At 38.2% G+C, this 25084-nt stretch overlaps 1 protein-coding gene across 4 annotated transcripts; it reads right to left on the bottom strand.

Moving 5' to 3' along the window:
* Positions 1 to 1114: 1114 nt before the first annotated feature.
* Positions 1115 to 24824, bottom strand: BIRC2 (baculoviral IAP repeat containing 2). Of its 4 annotated transcripts, none has more exons than XM_020883400.2 (9): positions 24665 to 24822; positions 21202 to 23329; positions 21012 to 21111; positions 16620 to 16698; positions 15975 to 16023; positions 8484 to 8738; positions 4161 to 4415; positions 3437 to 3475; positions 1115 to 3003 (listed from the first exon to the last, which is right to left on the bottom strand). In XM_020883400.2, the coding sequence occupies exons 2-9, from the start codon at positions 22100 to 22102 to the stop codon at positions 2810 to 2812; spliced, it is 1872 nt and encodes a 623-aa protein (XP_020739059.2). In that variant the 5' UTR covers positions 22103 to 23329; positions 24665 to 24822; the 3' UTR covers positions 1115 to 2809. The 4 variants fall into 4 exon arrangements, with proteins under 4 accessions (XP_020739059.2, XP_020739061.2, XP_020739060.2 ...); XM_020883402.2 differs by lacking the exon at positions 24665 to 24822 and adding an exon at positions 24448 to 24560; XM_020883401.2 differs by lacking the exon at positions 24665 to 24822 and adding an exon at positions 23889 to 24406.
* Positions 24825 to 25084: the final 260 nt, after the last annotated feature.

Genomic DNA, 25084 nt, shown 5'->3' with positions numbered 1-25084 from the left:
TACAGTTTCAAAAATGATCTAATTCCCTCTTTAAATTCCTTCTGTAATGGCAGGGAGAATCTTTCTCTTACTAACATAGGTCTTGCACCTAAAAGTATGCATTCAGACTTACACCAATGCATCAGCACATCATGATGAATGAAGGCCAGAGCCAGCTGGTGGCCTGCATTCTCACACACCCCTGCTCCTGGTCTTGCCACACGCATTCCCACCAGCCACACCCTCTCCTACCTGATGGAACACTTGCTCCAGCTCCCTGAAATACACGGAGCCTCAGATTCCTCACAGGGCCAGACCTGGGCCCACAGAAATATCAGGGAGCTTGCAGGGCTGCTCTCTGCCCAGCAGAGGACTCAGGCTTTCTGGAGACCCAGGTCTAGGCCAAGTGGTGAGTGTCCCACAACTCACAGAAGAGAGGGGCTGTGCCGCGGGCACCCTGGTACAAGGACCTGCCTCCACGGCCCTTAGAGTGCATGCCAGGGCCCTGCAGATACTGCTTTCTATAGAATTCCTGCCCATTTTCACTTAACCATCATTAAACAGCACCTATAAAGTCTGACTAAAGAAAAAAAAGGACAGAAATTTTCTTTCTTCCTACTATACTCTTTACTTGAAAGAATCTAATGGAGTTTGGGGATAAGAATTTTTAATACCACACCTCCTTTTCACCTGGCCTCAGAAGTCTGTCAAAGACCCAGATCTGGGAAAGGTCAAATATGACTGAGCGCCAAAGAAGATACTTACCATTGCCTGTATTCAACCCCCCACCAACACCTCCACAACAAAATGATGACACTATGTTCTTAAATTCCAATGAAGATTTATAGAATTTTGTTAAGAATATTTGATATGGATTTTTAATTCAAACAGTATCTACAATATACAAAGCAACTAGACAGATACTTTCATCTAAAAGAAATTCTCATAAATTCCATTATTATTTAAAAAAACAATTTTTGGTAATTTGTTTTATGAATTCAATTTTTTAATAATTAGCATTTCAACTGCTTACAATGTGACAAGTATTATGCTTATGTACATTATCTCATTCTTATATAACCCTATGAAAGTTTATTATAAGGCAGAACAAAAAAAAAAAACTGGTGTGAATTGATGCAGTCTTTTTAAAGACCTTTATTAAGATGTTTCTCACAAACTGGGGAAAAACTTTTATACCACTAAGAGAAAAATCCTTATCTTACAACACAACTGAAAAAGAACCAATGACAATTTGGCAATATAACTGTGATAAACTCCAGAGTTCCTGGTTTTCAATTCTTTTCAACAATACTCTATAGTAGTACTCAATGTTTTCAGAAAGAATACCAGATCCAGTCACTCCTAAAATGATACATAACAGCATTAACACTGCTCCTTTAACTTCTCCCGTGTACACACATGTACACTAACACAGCTCAACATAAATTTTACTTTTCATATAAGCAGAGATAAGATTAAATATTATACGACACCATTTTATTTTTTTTGCTGACAAAGCAGATTTTATCGGGAACGGGTGCCCAGGTGGAGAGCAATAGGGTAACGGAACCCAGGAGAAGAGGTCTGGCAGTCTCGGGTTTTACGGTGATGGGATTAGTTTCTGGGTTGTCGTTAGTCAATCATTCTGACTCAGAGCCCTTCCTGGTGGCGCATGCCTTGTTCAGCCAAGATGGATGCTAGAGGTGAGGATTCTGGGAGGTGGTCAGACATGTGGTGTCTCCTTTTGACCTTTCCTGAACTCTTCCGGGTGGTGGTGGCTTATGAGTTCCATGTTCCTTACCAGGACCTCCTGTCGTTAAACAACTCATGCAAATGGTTACTGTGGTGCCTGGCCAGGGTGGGCGGTTTCAATCAGCGTGCTTTCCCTAACAACTCCCTGCTGAGACTTCATACTCAAGATACTTCTTAGGAATTGGGGCAAAGGTCTCTTTCTTCTGAAACTTCTTCCTGCTGTGCATGGGCGTAGGCCTGCCTAGCAGAGCAGAAGTCTCTCTCTAAATGATCTAAGTGGAGGTATTATGTGCCTGAAACCAGCATTCACCCTTGTAACAACAGCAATTTAGCTTGAAACTGTTGGCTCCTCTCAGAGATGAAATAGACAGGGGCCAAACAGGTGACCTAACAGGATGGTCATCACTGGTCCCCAGAAACAGAAGGTAACATTTGGGATGAGGGCTTCAGGATGTGTGACTTTTTTCTGATTGGTTGCTGGTGAGGCAACAGAGCAGTGCTCCAGGAATCTTGTATTCAGCCTGAAGTTACCACCCTCCACCTGGGTGGGGGCCCCAGTTCTGTGGAACTCAAAGACATTGTTATGCATTTTTTTTTTTTTTAGTAGGAACCAGGACCCTGTCTCAATGCTGTACCACTATTTGAAAAAGAACTCAAATGAAAAAGAACCAATGAGAATTTGGCAATATAACTGTGATAAACTCCAGAGTTCCTGGTTTCCAATTCTTTTCAACAATACTCTAAAGTAGTTCTCAATGCTTTCAGAAAGAATACCAGATCCAGTCACTCCTAAAATGATACATAACAGCATTAACACTGCTCCTTTAACTTCTCCTGTGTGCACATATGTACACTAACACAGCTCAAACATAAACCTTACTTTTCATATAAACAGAGATTAATATTAAATATTATGTATGACACCACTTTTTGGAAACACGAGTACTAGTACCAAAGAAAGCAGAGAATATACATGTTACTAATTAAGGAGTCAGTAATTCATTTTTTTACTTGAAACAACTTCAGACAATATTTTAAAGATTTTTATACATAAGCTAACATACAGCCTATTTTTCTTTTATGAGAGAAATGTACGAACAGTACCCTTAATTATACCTCTGCAAATAGGGCATCTTCTTAGAGAAGGGGCACATTCTTGGCATACTACCAGATGACCACAAGGAATGAATACAATAGAAACTTCTTTGTCCATACACACTTTACAAGTTCTTTCTTCTTGCAGCCTTCTCAACTGTTCTTCCAGGGACAGACCTACAACAACAAAAACCTCAGTGAAATTCAGTTTCTACTTTACCTTCCATTTAAAAATTAAAAGGGTAGGGGCTTCCCTGGTGGCTCAGTGGTGAAGAATCTGCCTGCCAATGCAGGAGACACAAGTTCAATCCCTCATCCAGGAAAATCCCACATGCTGTGGAGCAACTAAGCCTGTGCACCGCAGCTGCTGAGCCTGTGCTCTGGAGCCCGGGAGCCGCAGCTGCTAAGCCTGTGCGCCCTAGAACCTGTGCGCTGCAATAGAAGCCACCACAATGAAAAGCCTGTGCGCTGCAATCAGGAGCAGCCTCCATGCGCCGCAACTAGAGAAAGCCTGTGCAGGAACAAAGACCCAGCACAGCCAAAAATAATAAATAAATAATTTTTTTTAAAGGGTAATATACGTTGGTCCCAAGCCTTAATTTTGTTTTACCTGAGACATCTGCTGGAATATACTTCATATTCTTTTCCACTGAGGAAAGAAAAACATACAAAAAACATCACTCTAACACTCAGCCATAAAAACAAAATTCTGTCACATGCAACAACACAGATGGACCAAGAGTATATTGTGCTTAGTGAAATAAGTCAGAGAAACACTATGTTATCAGGTATATGTGGAATCTAAAAAGTAAAACTAGCAAATATGACATAAAAGACACAGACACAGAGAACAAACTAGTGGCCACCCCGTGGGAGTGGGGGTGGGCAAAACAGGGATAGGAAGATTAAGAGGTACAAACTGCTATGTATAAAATAAATATGATACAAGGTCCGTTGTACAGTACAGAGAAAATAGCCAATGTTTTATAACTATAAATGGAATATAATCTTTGAAAATTTTAAATAACTGTTGTACACCTGGAACTAACACAATACAGTGAACCACCTACACCTCAATTAAAAAAACTTTTTAAAGCATTACTCTACCAAATACAAGACTGCTTTGCCTACTACATATTATTTTTCCCCTACTATGTATTGAACACATAGATTTTAGCTATATATCATCGGATATTATTTAGCCAAGCTACTTGGGCAATGAAAGACTTCACTTTTTTAGAACAAGTTAAATGTACAGTTTGCTATCTGGATTCAATCTGTTTATCAACACAAAGATGAACACAATTCTAAAAATAACTGTACAACAAACTCACCAAACAAGTTCTTATATAATGTAGGGTCAATTTCCTTAAGACAGTTTTTGAAGATGTTGGCGGCACTATTTCCTTTAACTAAAACGGTATCAATCAGTTCTCTTGCTTGTAAAGGTATCTGTGTTTTTTGCTTAATAATATCATGTTCCTGTTTATTAATTACATTGGCCTTTAAAAGATCATCCAGGATAGGAAGCACACACGTCAACTGTTGAAAGAGGGCCATTCTATTCCTCCGAAGTAATGACAAATCATCTTCAATGTTAAAAAAAAAGAAAAAATGTATTAGATTATAAACTGTTCCAACCACACTCATAGTCACTAACAACCAACCCTATGAACAATTCAGACACTAAATAGGAGCCAGAAAAAAAGAACAAAATTACCTGTCAGCATCTTAATGTCTGTCATTTGGAAAAACCTTCAGAAGATTCAGCTAAGGCATAGTATGTAGCACACACATGGCCTCTGCTTTTGTAACCTACTTAAGTCTGTATATTCGGTTGGCCAAAAAGTTCGTTTGGGTTTTTCTGTAAAATGCTACAGAAAAACCTGAATAAACGTTTTGGTCAACCCAATATTTACCTATCTTAGAATCCTGCTTTATCCTGCAGAAAGTAGGAAGAGAATTTTAGAGGATAGTATAAATGTGCCACCTCTTTACTTTGCCCCAATGAAATACTGACTTCTCTTTGCATTACATCACATTATGTTTATAAGCATTTTCATATGAATTGTCTCATTAGATAAAAAGATCCTATCAATTAAACAAGTCAGTTATGACTGTTTCTTATTTTCATATAGGGTAAGAAAGACTCAGGAGGAATGAGTGACCTGTCCAATGTCACAGGAAGAATCAGTTGCAGAATCAAGTCTCCGAAATTAGTATCTTCAACTTCATGTTTAAGAAGTAGTAAGTAGGATTTCCCTGGTGGTCCACTGGTTAAGAATCTGCCTGCCAATGCAGGGGACATGGGTTTGATCCCTGGTCCAAGAAGGTTCCACATGTTGCAGGGCAACTAAGCTTGTGCTCCCCAGCTGCTGGGCCTGCACCCTACAGCCCTGCAACTACTGAGCCCGCACCCTACAGCCCTGCAACTACTGAGCCCATGCAGCACAACTCTGAAGCCCGTGGGCCCAGAGCCAGTGTTCTGCGGCAAGAGAAGACAGCGCGGGAGAAGCCCGCGCTCTGTGAGAGAGAGCAGCTCCCACCTGCTGCAACTGGAGAACGCCGGCGCTCAGCAACAAAGACCTGGGGGCGGGGGGCGGCTAGCTGCCCACACAGGCACAGCCACTTAGTAGCTATGTGCCATAACCTTCACACACCTCAGTTTCCTCATCTGTAAAATGGAGACAATAACAGTACCTTTCTCAAAGAGTTGTAAGGATTAAATGAGACATATGTGAAGTATTTATCACAGTATCTGGCACATAGTTGGCTACCAATATCTTATAAATGTCTAGGTTTATAGCAATTTTAGAAGACTGCATATGAATCAAGCCTAGTCTTTTTTTTAAAGTAATGTTTTACCCTTTAACCTTAAACCACACAAAATCCATTGTTAAATAGACTATGGGCATAAATTCCTGAAATATTTTTCAAAATCTTCCTTTTTTGATGCCCCAATCACCAATATTTAATTGCCTGCTTTCAGCCTTAAAAAAAAAAAAGTTGTTCAGTCCTTCCAATAAGTATTCAGGGTTGATTTCTCTTTGGACTAAATGCTTTGATCTCCCTGCTGTCCAAGGTACTCTCAGGAGTCTTCTCCAGGACCACAGTTCAAAGGCATCAATTCTTTGGTGCTCTGCCTTCTTTGCAGTCCAGCTCTCACAACCGAACATGACCACGATAGCTTTGACTATACGGACCTTTGTCAGCAGACTGCTGTATCTGTTTTCAACACACTGTCCAGGTTTGTCATAGCTTTCCTGACAAGAAGCAACTGACCTCTGATTTCATGGCTACAGTTACCACTCGCAATGATTTAAGAGCCCAAGAAGAGGAAATCTGCCACTATTTTCACCTTTTCCCTTTCTATTTGCCATGAAGTAATGGGGCCAGATGTCATGATCTTAGTTTTTTTAATATTTAGTCTTAAGCCAACTTTTTCACTCTCCTTCATCGTCATCAAGAGGTTCTTTAGTTCCTCTTTTCTTTCTGCCATTAGAGTGGTTTCAGCCACATATCTGAGGTTGTTGATGCTTCTCCCGCCTATCTTGACTCCAGCTTGTAACTCATCCAACCCGGCATTTCTCACGATGTGCTCAGTGTATAGATTAAATAAACAGGGTGACAACAGACAGCCCTGTCATACTCCTTTCTCAATCCTGAACCAATCATTCTATACAGGGTTTTTTTTTTTTTTTTTTTTTTCTATACAGGGTTTTAACTATTGCTTCTTAACCTGCATACAGCTTTCTAGGTAGGCAGATAAGATGGTCTGGTAGTCCCTTCTCTTTAAAAGTTTTTCACAGCTTGCTATGATCCACACAGTCAAAGGCTTTAGCATTTTGTACATCTATATATTTACAAGTTTAATGAAAAATAAAGAAGTCTATTGTAAAGTTGTTTAAAAAAAAAAAAAAGACCATTTCCTTGGGGTCGCAAAGAGTCAGACATGACTGAACAACAACCACGAAGTGAAACACACTATTCATCTCAAAATTATCAAAGTCCCTTCTCTGACCACAACTTATATCCTTCTACCTTAATAATTCACCTTACCACTAACAGATTTGTTCTTCACCTGATGCTGTATCTCCATGTCATTTCCAACCCTACTAACACAAGAGCTGTCTCCTGGCTTTGCTTATGTCCCTTTCTAAACTATTTATCAGTCAGGTGTTTTAATGATCTTCTCTTATTAGCATTCTAAACTCTTCCTCTCTATTCTTTTTTTTTATTATTAAGAAACAATTTCAAAGCTGTAATTCAAGACTATTCTCTGAACCTTACAAAGTACAAGGAAGTCACAAAACTATGGTGCCCAGATTTATTAGAGTGATTTCACTTAATCTGTATTTTATTGTTGTTGTTGTTCAGATGGTCAGTCAGGTCCGACTCTTTGCAACTCCATGAACTCCAGCACTCCAGGGGTCCTTCACTATCTCCTGGAATTTGCTTAAACTCATGTCTATTGAGTCAGTGATGCCATCCAACCATCTCATCTTCTGTTGTCCCTTTCTCCTCCTGCCCTCTGGTTAACAATCTCACTATGCCTGGGCCCTTTCTTGCACGAAGACCCTCTCACTTCCCAAGGCAATCTACTTAAAAAAACTTTTGATGTGCTAGATAAAGGCACTAAACTGTTTTACCTGTAACATCTCATTTAATTCCTATAGCTGCCCCATGCAATCTGTACTACTATCATCCTTGTTTTACAGATAAGAAAACAAGAGTTCTGGTTAAATTAATCGCCAAGCTGGTAACTGACAGAGCCAGGATTTAAACACAAATTTTTCTCAACTACAAATCAGACCTTAAACATTTTGCTACATGGCCAAATGATACAGTTCTCAAACTATTCCTATCATTATTGACAAGCTTAACAGAAAAAGTGTTTTCCAACCCCAACAGCCAAATTTACACTATGTATGCAAACTTCACCTCTACTGGCCCTGTAACCCTGTCTTTAGGCATACTAGTTTCCACAGCTAGTCTCTAAGCTCCTTGAAAGTAAGCACCATGAGGAGCACAGTACTTGGTACAGGTGATCATTTTCAGTTAGTATTTGTTAAAGGAATGATTGTTCAAAAGACTCGTTGTGGAAGTCTGAAGCTTAACACAGTCTGGAAGAATACCAAAATCAATTCTCTACGATCTTTGGGTTGGGGAGGTGCTTCTTATCAAATCCTAGAATTTCATCATGGGTTCTATTTTTTCTGTAAGGATCACTAAGCTAGGATTAGACAGCCAAATACCATATTAAGAATATGACTAAAAGTAACTTTAAAAAAATAAGTAGAGATAAGACAGGCTCCCAGCTTTAAAATCTTGCTTTTTCAAAACAGCTTAAACCTGTTAATGTATGAGGCAGAAAGGTAATATAGCTCAAGAAAGAAATGACAAAATCCTCTGATTAGCATAAATTAGGGATCTTCTTGGGGAGAAAAAAAACATTCAAAAAGAAAAAAAAACCATAGTCAGTGATACTCAACTAGTGTAATACATTGCTCACAGTGACGGGGATGGAGGTTTGGAATGACCGGTGGCTGTCACCAGCAGTCAGTGGAGAGACACGGATACTCACTGTCCTGCAACACATGAGACAGTCCTATGAGACCTCAGTGAAAATAATGCAGGGGACTAATATTCCCAAATACCTGATGCTGTTTCTTCAGTCTGTCTTTCCTTCTCTTCCTCCTTTTCTTCTTCTCTTTTCTCATCTTCAGCATTGAGAAGTGCTGACACAATATCATTAACTGTTTTGTAATTCTCTCCAGTTGTTAGGATTTTACTCTGAACTGTCCGCTTTACCAGGCTTCTACTAAAGCCCATTTCCAAGGCAGCTTTAACCACAGGTGTATTCATCATGACTGCATCGTCTGAAGAACTTTCTCCAGGTCCAAAATGAACAACTATTTTAAAAGATATATATTTGGGTAAATTCCATAAACATAAAAATATGGGGAACAATAATGACTCTGATAAAATCTTTACTCTGGGGGTGATTATATCCTGGTAATGGAGATGAGCCGTATGCACAAGTTACCTATAACTCCAACCAAAGTTTGAACCTCGTAAGGGTCAAATGAGAGTGCAGCAACAGGCTGTCGTTGTTTTTAGTTGCTAAGTTGTGTCTGACTCTTTCATGACCCCATGGACCACAGCCCGCCAAGCTCCTTTGCCCATAGGAATTCCCAGGCAAGAATACTGGAGAGGGCTGCCATTTCCTTCTCCAGGGGATATTCCTGACCCAGGGATCGCACCCATGTCTCCTAAATTGCAGGCAGGTTCTTTACCACTGAGACACCAGGGAAGCCCAGTAATAGGCTGTACTTTAAAAAAATACCAATTCCCACATCTTAGACCTACTTCATTAGAGATTCTTTAGAAAAGGAACATAAAAATATCCTAAAAATTCCTCAAATGACTCTGTTGTACACTTATTTTTGGAAACTGAGATGCTACATGAATTCAGAAGTGAGAATAATCTCAATTCAGCTAGGCAAGTGGGAGAAATCAACAAAGACTTAATGAAAAAGATTACACTAGAGTCTGAACCTGAAGGATAGACAGGACCTGAAGAGGTGGACAGATGAAGCAGAAAAAAACAAAGATGGGAAGAACACTAAAGTGGAAGACTAAGTCACACTGAATACATCTAAAAACGTGGTTTAAAAAAATGTGATTAAAGAATTAAAGTAATACGACTTCAGATAGCAACACATATTCTGAAGAAAATGAAGCAGAATAAGGTGGTTAAGACAAACTAGGAAGCAGCAGGAGGACAATCAGGATAGGGTGATCGGAGATGCATTTTCTGATAACAGGGTCAATGCTAGCCAATACAGCACTTTAGTGAAAATTATAAAAAGACATCATTCTTCAAGATACTTTACTGCCATCTACTGGAAAACTGCTTTATAATAAACATAAATATACAATGTGTAAGTGCGCCCTTGCTCAGACATATGTGGAAAACCCTCTCTGAATGGGTAACAGCAAACACCTGAATGATAGGGAATGAATGTGGGAATATCTGAAAGCAGTCTTTCAGGCAAAGAGAACAGCCAGTATAAAAGCCTCAAGTCAAGAGGAAAGCTTGATATATTCAAGAAACAGTAAGGCGGTGCAGAGTCAAGAGAGGAGGGTGAGACCTAGATCACGTAGACCCTTGTGAGGAGTTTATATTTTAAGTCTGCTAGAATATTCTACAACTGCTAAAACTTGATTTGTTTTTTCAAAAGATGATTCTGGCAGCTCTGTGATAAACTTTAGTGAGGTAAAATGGAATCAGGGAGACCTGTTAGGATTTTATGACAAAAGGTGATGGAAAATCAGATTAACAGGGGTGACGATGAAGAGAAGTGTTAAGATTTGGGACATGTTATAAAGGTAGAGATGAAAGGACTTTTAATAGCTTAAATATACAAAGTAAAAGGAGGAATCAGGGATGATGTCTAACTTAAGTCAACCTCAGCAAGTGGGGACAATTAACTGAGCAGGGGACATCAGAGAAGAAGCACATCTGAGGTACGAAGGGCAGGGAGAAAATGTTTGCTCTGGTCCTATTAACTCTGAGAAACCCATTATAAATAAGCAGAGATTTAAACAGGTGGTTGAACATGCTAGTCTGCAGCTTAGGAAATGGATAACTACCTTTGGGCTGAATGCTGAGGGGCACTGCATCACTTAACAGGTCTGAAAAAGGAGTAACCAGCAAAGGAAACTGCTCACGATCAACCAGGGAAACAGAGGAAATCAACAATGTGGTGTCCAGGAAGCCAAGTGAGGACAATACCTTAAGAAGGATACAAGAGAGTAATGATAGCAAGACTGCCAAGTAAGATGCCCCCCATTTGTATCCCCACTCAACAACAATTTGGAATCCATCCAAGGACCAAAGTACCTTTGTGAGAGGCTCTGTGATTGAGATGTAAGATTCTGAAAGCCTAGTGTATTCCAAAACCAAAGACAGCAATTTTGAGAAGACTGGCTTGTACCCAGGTGCCTGAATCCCTGACTATGGTCCCAGCAACAGATCCCAAAACAGCTCTGTATCCATTAAAATTGACAGAAGAAGGTCCTCACCTAGCAAGACCAATCAGTAAAAACTGGAAATGGTGTTTGCTCCTTCAAATGCACAAATACTATGGCCAGGCTTCATACAGCATATAAATCAGGCACATAGAACACCATCAAAAGAAACTAATAAACATCCAGACTGACCCCAAAGAAATGAAGATCTAGGATTTGTCTGACAATGAACTCAACAGTCACCTTAAAGAAACTCAACAGAATTCAAGAGAACAACAGTAAACAACTAAATGAAATGAAAATAACAATGCATGAACAAAATCAGAAGTTTAAACAAGAAATAGAAACCAAAATCAGAAGTTTAATCAAGAAAAATAAAAAAGAATCAAACAGAAAAGCTGGAGCTGAAGAATAAAAGGACAGAACTGAAAATCAATAGAAAACTTCAACAGACTTGATCATGCAGAAAAAAAGAATGAGACCCCAAACCAAGATCATTTGAAATTAGCCAGTTATAGGAACAAAAAGAGAGTAAAGAGTGAAGGAAGACCATGTGAACTATAGGGCACCATCAAGCAGATGAACAGTTACATCACAGGAACCCCAGAAGACAGAAAAAAAGGGTAGAAAGCTTACTTCAAGAAATAATAGCTTAAAACTTCAGTTCCCAAATCTTGGAAGAGATACGGATATCCTGAAATAGCAAGTACAGAGAACCCCAAGCAAGATCAGGCCAGAGAGTATTCCAAGACACATTATAGTCAAAATATTAAAAAACAAAGACAAAGAAAGCATTTTGAAAGCAGCAAGAAAAAAACAAATCATTACATACAAAGGAACCCCCCCCCTAAGGCTATCAGCACATTTCTCTGCAGAAACCCTGCAGGCTAGGAGAGAAAGACTTAATATATCAAAGTGCTAAAAGAAAAACAAATGCCAACCAAGAACACTGTTTGGGAAATTAAAAATGAAGGTAGTCTTGTTCAGGCTTCAGAAGTAGGGGAGCATACCTCTAACCTACTTCTGACCTTGCCTGGACTACATGCCTGCCTGCATGCAAGAACACCAATTGTTACCAGCAAGTCAAGCAGCACTTTAGATAAGAAAGGGAGTGGGTCTTGAAATGTTTTTTTTAACGAGTGCTTTATATTTGATTATTTATTCAATTATTTATTTTTGGAAGCACTGGGTCTGTTTGCTGTACAGGCTTTCTCTAGTTGCAACGCGCAGGTTTCTTATTCTGGTGGCTTCTCGTGTTGCAGAGCATGGGCTCAGTAGTTGCAGCATATGGGCTTAACTGCTCTGCAGCATGTGGAATCTTCCCAGACCAGGAATTGAACTGGTGTCCCTGCATTAGCTGGCTGATTCTTAACTACTGGACCACCAGGGAAATCCAGCCTTAGAGTATCTTAAGCCCCTGGGGACCTAACCTGGCCCCCAGAGTCTGAAGAATTTTATGACTCACAAGGTGAAACAAGCAGCATTGAAAAAGTTAAAGAAAAACCAGAACTGCACTTTTGCATGCAAACTGTTATCAGTTGGTGGCCTAGGATCATAAGCAGGAGCTCTCAAAGCTGCAATCTGAAGTCTGGCCTGTGTGGTGGAGGTACTGACAGGACCCCTTCCCAGTCAGGACTCCAGTCTGCTGTTACGTGGGACTTCCAGCACTGTTCAATACTAGATCAACATGGGTGCTGGCCCAATGTAGAGATGTGTATGTTGTTACTTCTCTCTGCTGTTTCTATTTCTATTCTTTTAATGACTGTACACTGAAATTAAGCCAAATTAATTACTGAATATTAAATATTGAAACTGTTTGTGTGTAACAAGCAGTTTCTTTTGTTAATGAATCCTATGAAACCAAAATAAAAGTACAACTTTAACAAAACAAATACTGGCAAAATTGTCCTTCAGAAACGAAGAAGAAATAAAGACATTCCAGTCAAACAGAAGTTGACAGAGTTCATGAACACGAAGCCTGTTTTATAAGAAATGCTAAAATAATTTCTTCCAGTTAAAATGAAGAGACCTTAAGTAATAACATGAAAACATATAAAAGTATAAAACTTAACTGGTAAAATTAAGTATGCAGGTCAAATTCAGAACACACTATACTGTAACTGTATGTCTTAATATAAGTTAAAAAAACAGTAATACAGTTTGCACAGCAAAGGAAATCATAATCAAAACAAAAAGACAACCTATAGAATGGGAGAAAATATTTGCAAAGTGACTGACATGGGATTAATCTCCAAAATATACAGAGTTCATGCAGCTCTATGTAAAAACAACAAACCCAATCAAAAAGAGACAGAAGATCTTCTAAAGACATACAGATGGCCAAAAAGCACATGAAAAGATACTGAGCATCACTAGTTATCACAAAAATAGAAATAAAAACTACAATGAGGTTATCACCTCACACTGGTCAGAACAGCTAACATCAAAGTCTACAAAAATAAATGCTGGAGGGGGAGTGAAGAAAAGAGAACCTTCCTTCATTATTGGTGGGAATGTACATTGGTTATAACCACTATGGAGAACAGTATGGACGTTCCTTAAAAAACTAAAACTGTAACTACCGTATGGCTCAGCAATCCCACTCCTGGGCATGTATCTGCAGAAAACTGTAATTCCAAAAGATACATGCACCTCAATGTTCACTGCAGCACTATTTACAATAGTCAAGACATTGTTGCTGCTGTTTAGTCACCAAGCTGTGTCCGACTCTTGTGACCCCATGGACTGTAGCCCTCCAGGCTCCTCTGTCCATGAGATTTCCCAGGCAAAAGTTCTGCTGGAGTGGGTTGCCATCCTTCTCCAGGGGATCTTCCCAACCTAGGGACTGATCAAATCCGCATCTGCTTGGCAGGTGGATTCTTTACCACTGAGCCACCTGGAAAGCCCAGCCAGACATGGAAGAAAACTAAATGTCCACTGACAAAGGAATGGATAAAGAAGATGTGGTACATACATATAAGGGAATTCACTCAGCCACAAAGAATGAACAAAATAATGCCACTTGAAGCAACATGGATGGACCCAGAGATTAACATACTAAGTCAGACAGAGAAACACAAATATCATATGATATTGCTCATATGTGAAATCCAAATGTTTTTTTAAAATGATATAAATTAACTTACAAAACAGAAACAGACTCACAGATTTCAGAAACAAACCTATGACTGCCAAAGGGGAAACTCTGAGGAAACGGATAAATTAGGAGCATGGGATAATCATACACACATTACCATACATAAACGAGATAACCAACAAAGACCTATTGTATAGCACAGGGAACTCTACTCAATATTCTACTACAAACTATATGGGAAAGGAATCTGATGAAGAATTAATAAGATAGTATCACAGAAGCGCTATACTGTATACCTGAAACTACACAACACTGTAAATCCACTATATTCCAATAAATTTTTTTTAAAAGGAGTACAAATAGAAAAATAAAAAACAATACTAACAACTACAACTCCAATAATTTGTTACTATATGCAGAATATAAAGAGATATAAAGTATGACATCAATAGTGTAAAACACAGGGTGAGGATAAGTAAACTGTAGAGTTTCTCTAAACAACTGAAGGTAAGTTGTTATCAGCTTAACACAGACTATTATATCTGTAAGATATATTATTATCTGTCAGATTATTATCTGTACAGATTATTATCTGTAAGATATATATATGTACTATTTTATCTGTAAGCTTCATGGTAAACAGAAAGAAAAAACCTACAGTAGATACAGAAAATACAATAAAGAAATTAAAGTACAAGGAAATGGCAACCCACTCCAGTATTCTTGTCTGGAGAATTCCATGGACCAAGGAGCCTGATGGGCTACAGTCCATGGGGTCGCAAAGGGTCAGATACGACTGAGTGGCTTCACTTCACTACAGAAATTGAGTCAGAGATGAAGACAGAAAGAGAGGAAGAAATGAACAAAGGAACTAAAAAAAACTAATCAGAAAACAATGAACAAAAACACAGTAAGAAGTCCTTATATATCAGTAACTATTTAAAATGTAAACAGACTAAATTCTCCAATCAAAAGACAGAATGGCTGAATGGATTAAAAAAACCCACAAGATCTAACAGCATGCGGCCTACGAAAGAATCACCTTAGCTTTAAGGACACAAAAGACTGGAAGCGGAAAGATATAAAAGGCTGAAAGTGAAAAGATATAAAAGTTCTATGCAAAAGATAATCAAAAGTGATGAGGAGTTGCTCTACTTACATAAACTAAACTTTCAGTCAAAATTAGTGCTAAGAGACAAAGAAAATCACTATACACAGTGATGAAGGTGCCAATTCATCAAGAATACATAAGACAATTGTAAACTTATATGCAACAAAACACTGGCGCATCTAAATATCCAAAGCAAATACTAGCATAACTAAAGGGAGAAATACAGAGGAATACAATAATAGAAGGGAACTTCAATATCCCACTTCCAACACTGGTTAGATCATCCAGACAGAAAGTTAATATGGAAACAGCAGACTAAATAACACTTTACACTAAATGCCTGATGTAGCTAAAATTAAATTATAACCAGAAGATGTATTTCCTACCCTTGCACTAAAATACTACATACCAAGTAAATACCTACTTTTCTAGCCCAATTCTCAAATCATGTAACCTGGGCCTTTCCAAACATGATAGCTTACAGCAAACTTGCCCTCTCTGGAGGGCTTATTATTTGCTCCTCTCATTTGCTATTCCTATCTTGTCTCCCCAGTTAAGAATATGAGCACTTTAAGAATAAAAACTAGAATACTTCCAAGAATCCTCTAAAAATATCATGAATCTTAGAAGGTAGATATGTGTGTATGTGCTCAGTCGCTCATTCATGTCCGACTCTCTGCCACCCCATGGACTGCAGCCTGCCAGGCTCCTCTGTCCATGGAATTCTCCAGGCAAGAATACTGGAGTGGGTTGCCATTTCCTTCTCTAGAAAGTAGAAAGATACATAATATTTACTAGTTAACTTCTTAGCACTTTTTTCTATAACCTCAGAAATCCTTTATTTACAAACTTTTATTTTTATTATTCTTAAATCCTATTCTTTATGTGGGATATTTTCATACATACTTGGTGGATCAGCATTTTCATCTCCAGGAGTATTTGCAGTTGACAACAGCTATGAAACAGGAAAAAAAAAAAGGTAAAATCCAGAATCTCAAACAATCTGAGCACAGCAACATTAAGATAAGTTTATCTTAAGTACTATCTATATACATGCTTTGAAAACTGGGTAATTTACATACTGCACTTTGCTATGTTTTATCTTAATCACCATAAAACATTTCCTTAAACTTCAGCTAATTCCAAATTAGAATTCAAGTATCAGGAAAGCAAGAAAAAGTATTAATGGTTTCTCATTCCACTTAGAAAAAGTTACATTTCAGCTTAACCACTCTCTGAGGTTCCAAAGTCCTACAAAGTTATTTTTATTTTTCTCAAAACGACAAAGGAGATACTAAAGACTCTTCTCCAACCCTACCACAAATTTGTACAGGGCCAAGTTCTGTGACTTCTCAAAAAACTAAAAAATAATTTTTTAAAAGCCATGAACAAACATGGTAGTCTGAAAATAAAACTTAAAAGTGTCATTAAGATAGACATAAAACATATAACTATAATTAACTTTAAAAAGATATAAAGATCACTTCTAATCATATTTTGTAATTATTATTTAGGAGAATCCAATGTTGCCAATTATAAAAACATATTTACCTGTTCAAGAAGATGAGGATATCTAGCTTGAATCTCACCTACAAACTCCTGCCCTTTCATGTGTATCAAGAACTCACACCTAAAACATAAGAGGAAAAATTCTTTAACTCTTTTATGTCAAAAATATACTCTGATCATTCTAGAAAAGCGGTTTTCAAACTCTCGGACTATATCCCATAGTACAAACATTCTACATCACAACCTAGTACACATATACACCTAACAGGAACAAAATTCTCATAAAACATCACAAATTTTTACTATGTATTGATACATTCTGATATTTTCATTTGATTCCATTAATACAATAACAACAATAAACGAGTCTGGACCTCAAAGGAGAAAAAAGTAAGACCAAAAATGCTGTTCTAGATAATTTACTTTGGGAGTTTAACATAAGTTTCAGAAACTGTAATGTGGTATGCCTAAAATATGATCTTTCACAAAATGACTGCTAATCTTTCTCCACTGTCCACTCTTCTATTATACAGGAAGCACAAACCCCCTAAAAAGTTAAGAGTATCAAGTATTTTCATCTATATACACTGTGACAGTGTTTCCCAAATACTTGCTTTCAAATTACTAGAATTTCTCAATGGTTATTCCAGGAAATTCATATAACATCTGTTTCTGTTTCTTCCCTTTTGTTTTTTCAACAAATGGACACAGACAACTCAATATTCATAAATATTAGCCTTGATCTATATCCATACTGTACACAGAAACAAACTAAAAATGGACCACATGCTTAAATACAAACCTAAAACAATGTAACTTCTAGAAGAAAACACAGGAGACAATCTTTTTGTCCTTAGGTTAAGTAAAGATTTCTTGGCTAATAAACCAACAGCATAATCCATAAAAGATAAAATTGATAAACTGACATCATCAAAATTAAAAACTTCTGCTCATCAAATACACTGTTAAAAAAATAAAAAACAAGTCATAGACTGAAATGTTGCAAAACACATCTGATGCAGAACTTGTATCTAGAATACATTAAGAACTCTCAAAACCTAGCAATTAAAAAAAACTTCTTTAAAAGAGACACTTCATCAAAGAAAACACAGTTCTAAGAACGAAGAACTGACAGATACAAAGGGCTGACTCTACTATGTCATATGAGGAACTTAACCACACATGGATTTTGGTTTCTTGAGGGGAAACCCTGGGAGTGCCCTGGAACCAATTCCTTGCTGACACTGAGGGAAAACTTATACAGACAGCAAATAAACATCTAGATAGCAAATAAATATCATTAATCACTAAGGAAATGCTAATTAAAATCACACTGAAATACCACTACACATCTATGAGAATGGCTAAAATCAAAAAGACACTACCACATGTCATTAAGAATCTGGAATACTTGGAGGTTTCATACATTCCTGGTGTGAATATAAAATGATACAGCCACTTCAGAAAACAATTTGGCAGTTTCTCCTAAAGTTACAATGGTAAACAAAACTTGCCATCCAACCCACTAATCCCAATTCTAAGTATTTAAAGTATTTACCTAAACAAAATGAAAACAAGTTCACAAAGGTTTACTAATTTTTAAGAGTGGCTTTATTCATTATTGCTACAAACTGGAAACAACCCAAATGTCCTTCAAGTGGTGACTGGGGTGATTTAGTAGAGAACATGTAAGCATGCTCATGACTCAAGTTCATGATGCCGAGAACATAGCTTGTCATTTTTCCTGATCTTAATATCGTTCTAAATTATTTTTATACTAGGACTGATTATAGTCATTATATTTAGTCATTATAATCATAATGACTAAAGATAGGAAGTTTACTGATTAATGACTAGAGATAGGAAGTATATTGGCTGCTCTATATTTCCTCTTTCCAATAAATTCTAAGAGGATTAAGATTTTTTTCTTGTCTTATTCACTGTTACATCTCCAGCATCTAAAGTATTCAGAAGGATATATGGAAATAGGTGAAAGGGATTTAGAGATATAAAATTCAATGATGAAATAAATAAGCCATGGGGATGTAATATACATACAGCAAAAAAAATGTGGTCAAAAGCAATTATGATGTTGTTGTTGAAGTGTTAGTCACTCAGTCGTGGCCAAGTCTTTGTGAACCCCATGGACTGTAGCCCACCAGGCTCCTCTGTCCATAGAATTCTCCAGGCAAGAATCCTGGAGTGGGCAGACATTCCCTTCTCCAGGGGATCTTCCCCACCCAGAGATCAAACCCAGGTCTCTTGCATTACAGGCAAATTCTTTACTGCTTGAGTCATCAGGGAAGCCCCAGAAGCAATTATACTTCAAAGAAAAAAATTATTTTAATATGGTCAATAATATTGCAATAACTGTATAGGGGCAGATGGTTATTAGGCTTATCATGGTAACAACTTCATTATGTGTGCAAATCAGGACACAGCACACCTGAAACATATTATGTTAACTATATTTCAATTTTTTTAAATGATATTAGAAGGGGGAAAAAAAAGATCACCATAATTTTCCACTGTTACTTCTAACTACTGATTCCTAAGACTCTTGCTAACAGATAATGCTGTTACTGTCATGAATTATCATGCTCAACCAAGATGAATCCCAGTATTCTTACTGGTCTGCTGCAAAATCAGCATTCATCTGCCAGTTTCATTTTCAACCTCATATGTAATGGTACCACAGTTTTTGCCTTTCTCTTTAATTTGGTTCTTCTTCGTTTTGCTTTGGATTGACTTTTCATTTGATTCCATGCTGTCGTGTAAATATTAATACTTATGAAAAAGGAAATTCTTTTGAATGATTATGACTAAAAATGTTAAGAGAGAAAAAACAAAAGTAAAATAGTATCTAGTAGGTATGCAAATATTTAATAAGTGAATAAATAAACTGTGTTAAAACACAGTGATAATGATTATCCACTTTGGATTTTCATCTTCTGAACTGTAAGACTATCTACAATTGAAATTTGTTGTTTTCAGAAGTGTTTACAAAAAGCACTGGCCTTTCCCCTTATGTAACCATTTCAAGCAAAACACTAATTACAGAAATAAACCAAGATTTTGTTTGGTCTTACTTTATAAAGGAAAAATTATAGCAAATGAAACACTGTTAATCAGAAAGCTGTTTTTGTCTTTTTAATACTATTAAATTCCAAATTACAGAATAAGCCAATCTCATAGGGCCAAGGACAATCAAGTCATTTAAAATTCTGACAACTGGGACTTTATTGGTGGCCCAGTAGTTAGGACTTGGTGTTTTCACTGCTGTTGCCCAGGTTCAATCCCTGAATGGGGACTGAGATCCCAGAAGCCACTCGGAGAGGCCAAAAATAAATACAATTATGACAATAAAACATGATTTTTCCTACGAAAATAGAAATTCCTCATTATTAGGAATTGAATATGCTAATTATTCATTATTAGGAATTCAATATGATAATTGAATTATCTATATGATATGATTTCACTCTTATAAAGTACCTAAAATAGTTGAATTCACAGAGACAGAAAGTAGAATGGTGGTTGCCAGGGGCTGGGAATATAAGGAATTAATGAAACGAATACAAGATTCAGTTTGGGAAGATAAAAAAAGTTTGGAAATTGACAGTAGTAATGAATGAGGAATAAGGTGAATATACTTAATGCCACAAAACTATGAACTTAAAAATGGATAACATAGCAAATTTTATGTTATGTACATTTTATAATTTTTTAAAAAGACAGTATTACCTATTCCAACTTCCTCATTTTATAGATGAGGAAAGGCTGAAAGGGGTCACATGACTTGTCCAATTTCATACAACTACTCAATAACATTCCACCAACAGCACTGCCTCTAAATTCTTTCCAGGCTATAGTAAAAAAATTAGGATATACTGGTAGAAACAGAGTGACTAAAGAGAGATATGTGACATATCACAAAAAGATAAAATTGTACAGAAAAAACTAATTTACAATTATAATCACTTAAAATTGATTATACAAAAAGGTTTTTATTATATGCATTTTTATATTTGTCTTATTCCTAGATTCATTTAATGTCCCTTCTTGTTTTTCTTTTCCCTTCTTATCTTTTTCTAACGTATCCCCTTTTTGCTCTACTTTACATATTTTTATAATACTTGGAACCAAAATGGAAAATACATAAATGTATTGTATGGCCATAACTGTGAATGAGGCATCAATAATAAGTTAAATTATATCCTGAATACATGGTTTATAAAAGAAAAAAATCACAGAATATTCTACAACATTTTTCTACCAAAATAACTAATGTTACAATTTGGTGTCTTAAATGGCTAATTCTCTAATGGTATAAAGAAGCTTTGTTATACTGAAATGTAAACTTAAGAACATGCAAGCATGCCTACATCTTTTACGCACAGAATTGTGTATACAAATACCTTTCAAAACAATTACCTTGGAAACCATTTGGCGTGTTCTACCCATGGGTCATCTCCAGATTCCCAACACCTTAAGCCACCATCACAACAAAAGCACTTGACATCATCGTTGCGACCTAAAGAAAACACAAAAATAACTGAATACACGTGTTCTAATATAGTAATCAAAACGAACTAGATAAACGTATAGCTATACATTTTCTTACCTACATAATAGAAACCAGCACTTGCAAGCTGCTCGGGCTGGACTGGTACAGCAGGTGGCCAGTACATAAATGTTCTCAGGCGAGCTGCATGTGTCTGCATACTCAAATTTGAAATGCTGAACCTTAGCGTTTCCAGAGAATTTTCCAAAAATGGACAGTTGGGAAAGTGTCTCTGGTGTTCTAACATAGCATCATCCTTTGGTTCCCAGTTATTTAGCGTCCCACCACAGGCAAAGCAGGCTACCCTGTCTCCAGGTCCTATATAATAAAAGCCAGCTCTTGCCAATACTGATGGTGACAGAAAGGTTAATGGCCACATTTGATAAGTAAGAAATCTCGCTTCTTCAGTACTCATGGCATAACTGTAGGGGTTAGTCCTCAATGGGGAAAAGTCTTCAACTGCTCGAGAATTAATAGGGTTTGGTGAAAGGTTGGAATAAGAACCACTGAATGATCTACCATGTTCCAAAGTGGGTGATAATGAGTGAGTAAAACTGTTTCTCATTGGAGAAGAAGCATTCTTAGAAGTGGATTCCAGACTAGTAACAGAAACTAGATTCTGAATAAAGCTACAGCTCGGATACAGTTGTTTATGCTTCTCAATAGGATTGTCTCCTTGTTTCCAGTTATCCAGCATCAGGCCACAACAGAAGCATTTGACCTTGTCATTCACACCAGTGTAATAAAAACCAGCACGAGCAAGACTCCTTTCTGAGACAGGAACACCGGTGGGGAAAGCTGAATATGTAGACATTCGGTAGAGTTCACATGAAAAGTCGTATGTCATTTTTTGTTTGTTGCCAATTGTCCAATTTGACAAGACTGTACTATCTTCCATCACACTCTTAATTTTTTGATACGAGGGATCCAGGACAAGTCTTTGGGAGGTAGTTTTGTGCATGAGTGATTTTTACTTTTTGACAGCAAAAACCCTTTACATGAAAATTTTCTTCTCTTCACATTAGATTTTTTTTTTTACCATAAAAAAGAATCAAATGATAGGCTCCTACTCACGTAAAATTCACTACACCTTCTTTACTGGATTTACATCTGAATTTATGCTCAGGTAGAACGACTTTCTCTCCTATATTATCAAAATACCATTTAATACTCTTTAGGACTATATTAACTCAAGTGCTATCTGTTCACTATTTGGTATAATACTAACCTAACAATCTGAAAGAAGTTGAGGCACTTTTGAAAATATGTTAACACTCCTTGATTTTTCAAGCAAGTTTATATTCCCCAAATTCTAAACAAAGACACAATACTTATGCCTTTAATTTGCTTCTGGTTACAAACTACAAAGCCTGGGTATCAAGCCAATTAATGGCTATCCTACAAGAGAAAAAAACTATATGCAGACTTCTTTCCCTCCAAGCACTTTAAAACTTTTTTATTAAAAAAAATCTTCTTTTATTCTAGCAAACAATAAGTCTTCATATGGTCGCATTATCTAAAGGCTAATTTCACATAGCTTATCATCATAGTATTTACTTAAGAAGGTTAAAGTAGCTTCAATTAACACTTTTGGAGGATGTCAACACCTACAAGCATTATTGAACCTAAATCTGTTATACTGTGCACGATGTTAAAACTCACAAGCTGCTAACTCATCTTTGTTAATACTGTCTATATTTGTTTTCATTTCCTGCAGCATCAATATTATGTTGTCTTTCTTCCTAACTTTGCATACCACTTAATTACACTTGGTCAGTTGAAGGTATTGTCTCCATAAACTTAACTAATTAACCATAGTTTCTACAGCAGAACCTTTTTACGTAACTTGTCTTTCATTTAAGAATCATGCATCTATAATATCCCTCATTTTGTATTTAAAGGTAAATCAAGTTTATCAAGATACAGCTTGACTGTTCTAGTATTATCACAAATGCCTAACAAGTTACTCTTATCACCAACACTGCTCATGCATAATATGCCAGTAATTAACTCTCCTAGCCCTGTTTCTGAAAACCCTTCATATTTTAAAAGTCTAAGTCATACACAAAATTACACTCCACAGAATTCAAACTATATCCCTTTATAAAGTTTTTTGGTGTCCATAATGGGATTTATTACTGCAGGGGAAAAAATGAGGGAAAAAAGTAGATTCTCCAGGGCTGTAAATCTGAAAAGGAAAAACAAAAGCTATTTTAGAAAACTGCATTTCCACAGTGAATACAATTTATATATTTTTTTCAACTTAATAAATTCTAAAAGTGATTTACACTTTAGGTAATACATCTTAAATTTCAGCAATTTGTCACCAAAACTAATTAGAAAAGCGCTTTATTAAAATAAATGCAATATATTGCCCGTAGCATTAAATATGCATTTCTTTTAACGTACAACTTTGAAGATGGACACAGAAACCTATTTTGTTCTTGGTTTCCTCTCCTCCTCTGGTGACAACTTTAATACATACTTTAAGGGTAATATCTCTGGCAGTTTGCTAGAGGCAAAGGGGCACTAGTGCTGAAAGAGACTGCACCCATCAGCAACAGTGCAGCAGTTATTTAGACGATATAATGGATGGCAACCCACTCCAGTACTGCATGGAAAATTCCATGGACAGAGGAGCCTGGCGGGCTACAGCCTCTGGGGTCGCAAAGAATCGGACACGACTGCGCGCTCACAATGTTCTTTATTCTTTAATATCAAGTCTCTCCAGAACTTGGAAAACTCACCAGTGAGAGTAAAATGCGTCAGGAACTCATTAATAAATGATGACCCTTTAACTCTACAATGCCCTTACATTCCAAAGCAACAGCCACAGAAAGCAGCTCAAAAACAACACACCCCACAAGGGCTCTGTGAAACTCTGGCCTTGCGACCCCTTGCAAGGAAGCGTCCGTTACACCAGAACCTGGCGTTCTGTATTGACAGACTTTTGTCCACAAGCACCCTACACTGGTTTGCCCTCTTAAAGCAAACCTGTAGCTTTGGGGGTTGAGGCCAAGAGACAGACTGCAAGAGGAAAGAAGGGAAACCGGAATTTTAATTTCCCAGCGCTATTTCTCACAACACACAGTGGACCACGAAAGTGGCAGCGGTTGAGGCGATCTCAAACAGAAGACACCGCTCCCACAGAACTGTCCTCCTTCCAACACACTAACCAAAACAGCACCGAGGGCTAAGTTTAAAACTCTGCAGAAGCTAGACCAAAATCTTGGGCTGAGTCCAATGGCCACAAAAGTGGGCGGCGGCCGGAGGAGGCTTGCCAACAGGTCAATTTTAAAAATTTACTTTCGACTACAACTTTTGCAGTTGGGGCTTCCGAATGAAACAGCGTCGGCGAGAGTGAAGAGAGCGGAGAGCTCGCCGCGACCCCCCAGCTCCCGGCCGAAGGGCCCCGGCCCTCTCGTCCCAGTCCTCCCAACCGCAGCCGCAGGGAAGCGAGCGCCACAGGCCCGCGCGCCCCGAGCCGCCTCGCACCGCGGGGCCCGGAAGGAGCTGCACTCACCGCGGGGCCGGCGCAGCAACGCGGAAACGGTTCGGCCGCCCGGAGCCTCCTCAGCCCCTTGAACAGCGACGCAGGCAGAAGGGGCGGCCGGGTGGCTGGGCTCCAACGCTCCACAGGCTCCCCGCCCCCGAGAGGCCCACGCCGACGCCCGCTGACGTCAGCGCGCCGGCCGGGATCACGTCACGCAGCCCGAGGGCGCCCGGGCGTCTGCGGGCGGAAGTGCGAGTCTGGCGCGGCCCGGGGAGCGCGCGCGGGCAGAGGGCCAGGCCGTGGGTCAGTTGGCGGGGGCTGCGGAGCCGGGCTTCAGCTTGGTATTCTGACCTTTCATCTCGCGGCGTGGGCGCACTTCTGACGTTTCCTTCGCTCGCCGTCCCTGACCTTCTCCTGAGGGGGACGTGACGAAGCGCGAGCCGCGGGAAG

The sequence above is a fragment of the Odocoileus virginianus genome, chromosome 10 (genome assembly GCF_023699985.2).
Source record: "Odocoileus virginianus isolate 20LAN1187 ecotype Illinois chromosome 10, Ovbor_1.2, whole genome shotgun sequence".
NCBI classification, from domain to species: domain Eukaryota; kingdom Metazoa; phylum Chordata; class Mammalia; order Artiodactyla; family Cervidae; genus Odocoileus; species Odocoileus virginianus.
The sequence above is the reverse complement of the archived record's forward strand: the minus strand, read 5'-3'. Positions and strand labels throughout refer to the sequence as shown.